The following is a 10,320-nucleotide window of genomic DNA, read 5'->3' as shown; positions in this document are numbered from 1 at the left end:
TGCTTAAACCCTCTGAAATCAGATCCAATGAAACAAAGGTTAAGCAAAAGAGCCTTACTGAATATTTGGTTCATAAAGAGCTAATAAAGTTTATACCATTAAGCAGAACAGAGGAGGTTTTTTCCAAAGCAACTATATTCGACAGTTATAATAAAAATACTTACCAAGAAAACGACTCTTCAGTATCCACCAACTGAATCTCAACATAGATCACAAAATTCTTTTGCTTTTAATTAGGATTAGTTCATTTCTCCCCACTATTGATGGATGTTCCTTTCATCAGTCTCTCAAGTTCAAATTCACACTATTTCCCTGTACTCTGTGTGTGGATTATGAGGCCAATTACAAGAGGGTCTCAAACAGCAGTCACATTAATCAAGTGAAATGTTACATGCATTGTAGCCAAATATAATCTGGCCACTAAGAAAAAACATTCATAAAAGTTTTTAAATCTGAAAGTATCAGAAAATACGAAGTTTTCTATCTGGATCCTGGAAATAGGAACAAGCCTGGTATTCACCTGCCTCTACTTCACAAACACCAAAAAATCCAAAACGACAGCTCACAAAGCATCCACATTTTGTAACTTGGTCCTTACAAGTAGAACCCAGAACCTGCTGCAGACAGATTCCTACTCTCATGTCCTTGAGTTATTAAGGAAAAAAAGTAAATTTGATTTTATCTTGTTTGATAAAGAAGCCTGAAGCTATGTACTCAAATCAAGCTGCACTGCAGTTCAACACAAAGGTTTCTACAAATTTTGAAGGAAAACTTGACTTCTCCCAGAGCTCACTTTCAACTTTTACACAACACAAAAGAGTCTATCAGATACTTTGGCTTCGTGTACTTTGGAAAAGAATAATTTGAAGTCTCACAATATATCCTTACAATTTAAAACAGGTAACTGGGGTCACTTTTGAATCATAACTATAAAATATTGGAGCCCATATCTATAAAGGAATTAAAACTATAAATTGCATGAACACTTCAAATTGTTTCTTGTTATAGAAGTTTAATTATTTAGTTTAAAATAGCATGTAAAAACTCCTTAAAAATAGCATATTTAAAATGCTTATCCAAATGCAATTGCTATGCACAAGGCAAGACTTTTCTTTATAAAAAGCTCTGACATTTTGTATTTTGTGCTCCAGTGTTCCTTAAAAATAAGAACTAAGTAATCTACAATTAGCAAAATATAAGCATATTTAAGCTATGAATTATAAGTTAATGAAATAAGCTGCTTTAATGGGAAAACATTTTATTAGGAAATGGAAAATACTCATAGCTGGAGAGTCAGCAGTTGCTTTTAAAGGATGCAATTAAGCTGCCATTATTTTGGCAAAGCTCTGGTCTCAAAGAGGCAGATTTTCCTAGTGCATTGTAGAAGTCCTTGGCAAATTACACAGTATTCATTAAATTTAAATGGAGACCCTTGATGTCTCCTGTAAAGATGTCCCAGGGAGTCAATTTTCAGGGAATTCATAATGTGAGCAGCAAGTTATCGGAGAAGGAGACACTCAGCACCTCGGCAGGCCCCAGATGAATGATTTAGAGGAGGTGATGTGACACATTTTGGCCACTCCACAGCACCCTGAGCCAGACACCCACTTCAAGCAGCAGCAGAGGAAACCTGGCCAGCCACATGCTGCATAGCCCAAGTTTCCTCAGACACTTCCTAACTTTCCTAGGAATGTGGTTTGTTCAATCCCTGAGTTTAACACCGAGTGTCAGCAGGGCTGGAAAAGAAGAATTGACAGCATTGCTTCTGCCCAACACCTGTCCCACACCTAAAACTTTGAGAATCAATCCCTCTGATAAACTCCTATTTTTTGGAGGTTTTCACTCTGCCAATAACCTTGTTAGTAAGGGATGCTGTGTTACCTCTTCCTATCAACATAACCTGGTTCATGCTGGGCAAATGATCCCTTAAAATCAGACACCCAGCCCTACCAACCTTTTATTGTTGTTGGGTTTTTTGGATCCCAGCAATGGAATCTCCCCAGTGCTGCTTCTACTCATTCCCTGCATGTCACGCAGCAGACACTGTTTGGGCTGAAACAAACAAAACACATCCCACAAAGTTTCTCCCCTTTTTAGTATTCAGCTTCATTTAAACGTTGCATGGCCCTAAAACCTTTTTAAGCTGCTTACTTTTAAAGTATAAACATGTCAGTGTTTAGCCACGGAGGGTACTTTTCTGTCCTAAATCATCATCCATTTATCAAAGCCTGATCTACATTACTAAATGCTGTAAAAACACATTATAAATACATTGCAATAATCCCCATGTAATAGCCACTGGCTCCCAGCACTGAAAATACTGATATTTATATAAACATTACACAATCAATGCCACACAGTTTCCAGGCTGGGCTGCACTCAGTGTGGTAGCCTTCTCTCATAATTACTCAATAAGTAGTACAGAAAAAACAGCTTTCATTAGCAGATAGTCTTATTTCTATCTCTTATAAAATGGTATTATTACAAAACAATCCAACAAAACAATCCAAATTCTAATTAATTAATCCAGAAAAAGAGATGTGTTTTTTAATCATCATTATTTATAACTTTACAAACATGCCCAGTGTTACACAAAAGGGCAAAATATCCCAAGTGAGCTGCAGCCAGAACTTGCACAACACTCCCATAAAAACAAATCAAAATGGGGAAATGAAATCCTGATTTTTATTCTGTGGTTCCATAAAAAAATGACTTCAATAAGTACAACTGGAGAGAGAATTGTCCTTAATGATACTTCTAGTATCTAATCTCAGTAATTCTTTAACTGCTAAACTATATTTAAAATAACCTTGAAAACCTTTATTAGGGGGTTGAGATGGTTAGTAATGACAACTGCAAAGACAGCTTCATGCTGGGGAAACTGGAAGCTGTTTAATCCAGTTGGGCTCCCATATCATCAATAGGATTGTGGCTGGTGTCAGCTAACAAACATTATGCCTCTGAGGGAGGGAAATGGTGTGGCTCCCTTTTCAAAGGGGCACAGGAGCTGAGATTAGTTACCAGATGTGAATTACAGATGGAAACTGGTATTTAACAGGCAGTGTGGTGCCTTCCCCTCCTGTCCTCATTCCTCCCACACCAGGACAGTTAAAATCCTGTGATCCATGCTGGGATCTGTGGAAGTCCATGGACAGCTCACAAACTGGCTGTGATTTCCCACAACCACCACACTTCATGGACACCTCTAAGAGAAGAACCCTTTCTAAGTGCACAGATGTATTGACAAAGGTCCTGCTCACAGGGAAAATTAACTGGGAGGAATCACATCCCTGTGGAATTCAAAGCTCCAAGAAACTGGGTGGAAGATTCACAAGGTTCCTCTCCCAAACCAGGACTGCTCTCCATAGCTCCTCACCATCCAGAAAACCTGCTGTTGTCAGGGGACACACTTTGCTGTTTTGCTGCTTCATGGAAAAGGAGAAAATACTTCTGGGTGATGGAGGAGGATGCTCCAGTTTTCTGTCATTTTGGCTGGGTTTTTATTCTGTCAAGTATTAAGAGAAATATGTCATGTTTTCCATATCAGAATTTGTACAGTGTTGTTCTCATGCTAAATGCTGCTCTGGCCTGCAGAGCCAAAGATCTCCTGGCAATATTTACACAGCCATGGCATCAGAGGAATAGTGCATTTAGAGGCATTGCAGATACCATATGAAAAAAGACATACAGATTAGGACATTTAAGAATACACAATTTTTTCCACTAATTCAAAGTTCTGGACACTACTGAAGAGATTTCCCTTAATGGCTACCCTTCAGACATCTGGGATATTCATTCAGAGCTGTCCCTAAGGAAATACCTCTCTCTGTGGTCTGAGAACCTTAACACCATGGAGTTTAGGAGCCACATGCTTTGCATAACACAGATTAATGTCACAATTCAATAAATACTGCAGCAGTGCATTGTGGTGCTTTATTAGTGTTAGACATGCAATATTTATTTAATGAACAGAAATTAAAATATTAAGATAACATTTTCATCAAATTAAAGGATCTGAAGTTGCAATAATGGAACAAAAATAAAATTTTTCATGCATTCTAAGTTTATAGTTCTCACAAGTGCATATAGTTATGATTCTGTACCATTATCAAATGTAGACAAACTACCACTGATGCACAAGACAAAATAAAACCCTTAAGTTATAAGTAGAGATCCTATCCTTTACAGACTTCCTATATAACCTGGATCTTCAGCTTTTTATAATACACTGTAATACATCTGGAAGCTTCTAAGATGAATAGGAATGGCTCAACCACTTGTAACATACAGTGGCTTCCTCAATGTAGAAATTATAAAAGATAAAGCAAATGCCCACCATGCTTTAAGAGACTGTGACCTTTTCAACAGAAACAAATCTTAAACCCCTTCATAAACAGATTAAAGTGCTACCTATTGCATATTAAATACTTCCAGTGACTGTATTGAAATTTTAAAGTTACAAATCCCTGAAAATAGGGTTTCCTACTGAAAGTGCTGACAGACCCTTAAATGTAGCATCATGAACACAGCAGAGCTATAATCCTTCAGCAAGTACTTCAAAGAAGGGCAAGTTAGTCAACATGCTCTAAATTCACCATTGTAAAAGCCCAGCTAACACCTCTATCATATCTACAACAGCAATGGTACAAAGAGCAGAAAAGCATCAGCTCACTTTACATACTTGATGTAGGACAATAATCTTTCTTTAAAGCTGGAAGCATAAATAACCCCCAGTGCAGCAGTAAACACATTAAGACAGCAGTTCTGTTTTGTGATGCATCCAAGAAAGGGCATCCTGTACAGAAAGAAATGCAGGCTAGTATCTAATGAGCATGATTTTCATCAGGTCCCCAAATCATGAAACCTTTCTAAATACAAGGCAGCATTTCCACAGCTGGAAAATTACAAATAGTTCTTGACACAGAGCCAACAGCAATAAATGCAGTTATAATCTAGAGAGAATGCTACATTCATTAGGAGGTGGAAAACCAAGCTAAACTTAAAATACAGCAGCAAGAGGTAACATACATAAATATTAAACATCTTTCTTGAATGGCTGAAAGTTTACATTTCTGACTTACAACATTAAAGTATGGCCTTCATATTTGTCCTTTTAAGTAAGCAAAATACATGGCAGAGCTGTTTCAAAGGATAATTTCAAAATATAGTGCATGCATGGATGAACTCTTATGCTAATTTAGGAGAGAAAATATCAAAGTAATGTGGAGATGTTCAAAATTTTCATCCCTATATTTTGAAGGGCAAGAAACACTGACCACAAGTGGCAAGTTTTTATGGGTTTAAAATGATCTGCAAGAAAGTCTACAATTTTATCCTATGGGAAAAACAGAACTTCCTTTGTTTTCAACATACAAATTACTCTGTATGAGAAGTATTCATTTGAAAGCTGCATGGATCAAAAAATACATGTGGGGTAAAGATGCTTTTAAAAAATAATCTCAGAATATAGGAAAATGTTAATATTTTCCTTCTAAGCAGAAAATGATGTGTATGTAATCTTTCAAGAATTGCTCCAAAAGTAGCCTGTATTTTTACCTATAAACTCTATAAAAATATCTTCATACTTTTAATGTCCCATTCTGCCTCTCAGTAACTTTACCTTTTTCTAAATTGCATTTGTTGTTCTCCCCTCTTTCTTGACACATTGTTAGAAACAAAAGGTGCTTTTATTCACTCAGAGATCAGATAAAGACTAGATAGCACATTCAAAGCTTCACTAAATTTCTTCACTAATGCACAAAAATTGATCTTTTCGCTACCTTTAATCTGCTTATCATTCTTGGTATGCAAATATGTCAAATGATCTGCTTTTAGTCAATTATGCAGTTTGATATTCTACATTTACATTCTAAAAGAAGTGATTTCAGAGGTGCTAAATATAGTAGAGTTTCATTTTAATAATTATAAGTTGGCTTGCACGTGAGAAGTCACTGGAGCACATTCTCTGGTTAGTGCAGTTGTTAATCCTCACTGGTGGGGATGGTTTAAGCACTGTGGATACTAGAGATGGTCTCATACCAGTTAGCTGAAAATGAGTGTGGAATTCAAAACTATTGCAGAACAATTCCCCATCAACAACTTGAGAAAACCACTGGCTGCAGCCAAGCATTTGAAAATGTTTAAGAACTTTTATGGAAATACTGAGTAACTGAAACACATCCTGGTGTAATTAGAAAATGAAAATCTAATTGAGTGTAAACCCCAACTTCTACCAGCAAGCATACCATGAACTAGTACATGACCTTTGGCACTTTGAATATATTACAACAAATTTACAGTCGTCGAGATCCTAAGTAGGTGAAAAGAACATTCACGTGGTTTCTGAGGTACCAAACTTGATACATCCTCAGGCTGACCAAAGAGAGAGATTGCCTGGTGTGGGATGGATTTCTGCACTGCAAAACACAAATGCAGAGCTCTAGAGCTGGGCAGGGCTGGCACCTCTCAGGATCCATCCAGGCACAGGGATCCGCACGAAGGGATCCCACGGCTGGGCTGGCAACTCTGGCTGCACACATTTTAGGGACAGTGCTAAATGGGGATTGGGAGGTAGTTGCTAAAGAAAAGAAGAAAATAAAGGAGAAAAAGCCAAAAATAAGTAAATGAAATCTGAGAATATTTGTACAAAGAAGTTTTTTTTGTAACTAGAATACTTCTGTGCTGTCCTACAATACTAATGACATCAAAAGCAGTCAGACAGAACTTTCTCAACCCTTCCATTTATAAGTATTCAAGATATTACCAATTTCTGCAGTTTTAAAAATGAAAATGTACTAAAATCTTTCACAACATCAACAAAAATTGGAATTTAATTTCAAGCTTTTTTGGTCATCTCAGCAGCAGCCATGCTATGGTGCTGTAAAAAAACCCAACAGATCAGGTGCAGAAAGAAAGGAGAAGACAATTATCTTAAATCCAAATCTAAAATATTCTCTGTACATGTTTTAAATAACATTTTACTGTTTCACAGCAAAAGAAAATCCAAGTAAGACTCTTATTAAGGAAATTAAAGTTAAAATCTATTCATCTTAATATTTTGAGGGTTCTCCTACAGTATTTTCCCATTATACCTTCATCACTATATTTTTCCAATTCACTGAATAACAGGTACCTTTTCATACATCATTTTACAAACAATTATTAAATTATCAGGAAGATATTTACTACATTCTTCTTTCATTTTTCTCAGTGAGAACTGACTTTTAGAACTATTTACATGGAATACAGACATTTTTAATGAAAAGCCTAAGTACTCTAGATGTGTTTAAGCAACATGGCCTATTTCTAAAGGCATATACTTCATTGTCATAAGATTTAAAAAGTTAAGACACATATATAATGTAAAACTCAACCTTAAATTGATTTATCGTGTCTATTTAAGTCAGCATCTCCATTTCTGCTACATTTTCATGGCAGTAGACTTTGACTGAACAGAAGTATTCATTTCTTTATTCCATACTCGAGTTCTCCAGTACCTCTGACTCTGTGAACACTGCTCAAAGTACTTTTAACACATGAAAAGGCATGCAGTAACTTCATACAAAAAGATCCTCAAAACAACCTTATGTCATGAGCTCACTACCAAAGTTCGCTCATTATACACAAAATTCAGCATTTAAGTGTAAAATAACTGGTTCCAGCATGTGCCATGACAGAAATGGCACGGGGGTTTTTTTGACATTGTTATATAAAAAGCACATTGTATAGAATACAGCATTTACTCTGCAAGGATTGATTGTGCATCACTGTTTTCCTCTAATATGTGCAGGACTATATTCCATTGCAACAAACCACACTTAGGTTTAGTAGAGTACTACAATGGATTGAAAACAGTGGTCTTGATGGCATGCTATAAAAAAAAGAACAATATATTTGCCTAATGCCAATAATCATTCAAGAAAACATTCATAACAGCACAGGCTTCTCTGTTGAAACTGCCACATGGTGAACACTAAGCTATTATATAAACTGCATGGACATATTTATTATGTATCATTAAGTCTATTTTAAGTATTCTGTACCTTAATGTAATTTCAAAAAGAAAAAAAAGGTACCTAAGTAATCTAACATAAAACAACTTTTGGCAGCCCCTGCTAGTGTTTGGATTTTTAAAAAAAAGGAAAAAACCCACGCCATTGTCCCTCCTCCCCATTTTGCTGGAATTTCTTAGGAGAAAAGGAATGAAGAGAAGACAAAATATTAAAGTGTGATCTCCTTCCACTAATGCATTCAGCAGAAAGCAGCACTGTCTCAGCTTTTGGAGAATTTGCCAGCTTTGCGAGAGGGTTCGTATGGCACTCTGAGAATACTGGGGGTCTCCTCCATCACTCGCACCAGCAGGTTGTCAATGTAATCCTCCAGCTCTCGGATGTGGCTGTCCTTCTTCTTCAGCTGCTCCTTGTGTTTCACCAGCTCCTGCAGGACCTCCTCGTAAGTGAGGTTTCGGTATCCTGCAGTGGCATCAAAAGGATTTCCTTCCTGCAGGTAAGGGTGGAAAAACACCAGATTTCATTAAGCAGTGTAGTGTCTGCAGAAAATTAATTGGTTATTGCTTTTTGTGTTTCTCATGCATCTCTTGACATGAAAAGCAATTTTTTCAGCAACACCTCTGTTTGCTGCAGTGCTTTTCCCTCCAGCAAACCCACTGGAGATGGGCTGCCCAGCTGGTTGAACATTTCCCACTGTCATCTCAGAGAAAAATCTCAGTGAGGTGGACACACAGAGTTAGTGACTGTATGAGCAGTGAGCACAACAACAGCTGGCAGGTCCATTTTGGGAAACCAACCCCCTTAACTATGGAATAACAAGAGAAGAGCCCTGAGAATTCAACTCCTACTGTAACTTCTCTGAGTATTTTCCTCTGGAGAGCATCACAGCAAAGCATTTACTCAGCTCTACATGACATCACCCCTCATCTGTCTTTCACATAAATATTTGTAGTCACCAGTGGTTCTCCAGGCCTTGGCTTCTGAATCACATAATAAAACTTTCAATTTTAAATTGCAGGTGAAGGCAAAAGGTTACATCTTACTTGCACTAGAGCACTTAAGGCAGAAATAAATGTGTACTTATAAAAGACCTTGCTTGCTTTAAAGCAGGAGAGGCCCAGAATTAAGCAGTAGGGAAAACAGAATTGTTTCTGTAATGATTTCTGATGACTCAGTAAGTGCAGATATTAAAGATAGAAAAATTAGTCATCTTAAAAAGGACAACATGTAATCCTAAAGACTGTAAACCTGAATGTCTTCTTGTGTGCTGGTTTACAGAAGTATCAGCACTGTTAGACATGTTAAGCAGTATGCTTCATCTCATTCAGAAATGAAAACAGTTAGAAGATATGGAACCTACAAAGTCCAGCACTTCTAACAGGGCACGTGAGGCAGATTTTGTTTACAGTAGAAGCATGTCATTAAAAATTATAAAGCTTGCACAGCTAAGAAGCACACCACATAATAGTCATACTCATTCCTTTTCCATGCCCCATTCTTTTCTTTCCATACAGCTCCATATTTGCACATTGGCACATGTCGACCCATTAAAATATGCAGCTGGGCAAAGTTTTCAAAGGAGCCTAATTAAAAGTGATGGTGCCCTGCAAATAGGCTGAAGTGTGACAGATCAGCTCTCTCCATCAATTATACTCTAACAGTAGCTCTCAAAAATATGCTTTTAAGGGTTTCTCTCTGCACTCGAGCATTAAATGTCACATTTATGGATGCATATTCAGTATTTTAAATGTACCAAGTTAAGGGATTGTAAGTAACCAGTAACTGCCACTTTATTAAAACGGCTAACCTGATGAAATTTATAAATTGGTTGGCAATCCATTTTCAATGAGTATAGAAGAGAAAGTAACTTCACTTTGTGGTTATATTCTTAGCACATTTTCTTCTACAAGAAGGAAGTAAAACTTTCTCTTTAATAAATTTTATTCTCTTTACTAAATTTTTCTCCATACTCAAGAAAACACCATTAAAACTTATATGCCTGAAATGCAGGGTTTGCCTAATTTTCTGATTTGACAAAGGAACAGGAATAAAGTAGTGCAATGATGACTTTAATTATGCAATCAAGTTTACTGGAAAATTGTCTGTAATATATTTGCTTTAGAGATGTTTATCATGCACATGCTCCATACATGTCTTAATTATGCAAGAAAATTCTAGCAGAAGTACGCTAGCATTTAGAAATGAATATTGGTAAAATTAAGAAGATTTGGTATGTTCAGCTTGAGCCAGTAGGTAATATTTAAATTTATAAGGAACACTTATTTATTTACAAAAATAGACACCACCAGTT

At 36.7% G+C, this 10,320-nt stretch overlaps 1 protein-coding gene across 1 annotated transcript in view; it reads right to left on the bottom strand.

The window, feature by feature from the left end:
• Positions 1-3,908: 3,908 nt before the first annotated feature.
• RAB11FIP2 (RAB11 family interacting protein 2) overlaps positions 3,909-10,320 on the bottom strand; it is a 32,491-nt gene continuing 26,079 nt past the window's right edge. The window contains exon 5 of the mRNA XM_064716388.1: positions 3,909-8,499. Coding sequence (XP_064572458.1) covers positions 8,272-8,499 — 228 coding nt within the window. The 3' untranslated portion in view covers positions 3,909-8,271. The remainder of the gene's footprint in view (positions 8,500-10,320) is intronic.

The sequence above is a fragment of the Zonotrichia leucophrys genome, chromosome 6 (assembly GCF_028769735.1).
Source record: "Zonotrichia leucophrys gambelii isolate GWCS_2022_RI chromosome 6, RI_Zleu_2.0, whole genome shotgun sequence".
Classification (NCBI taxonomy): Eukaryota; Metazoa; Chordata; class Aves; order Passeriformes; family Passerellidae; genus Zonotrichia; species Zonotrichia leucophrys.
This window is presented reverse-complemented; position numbering and strand designations above follow the sequence as displayed.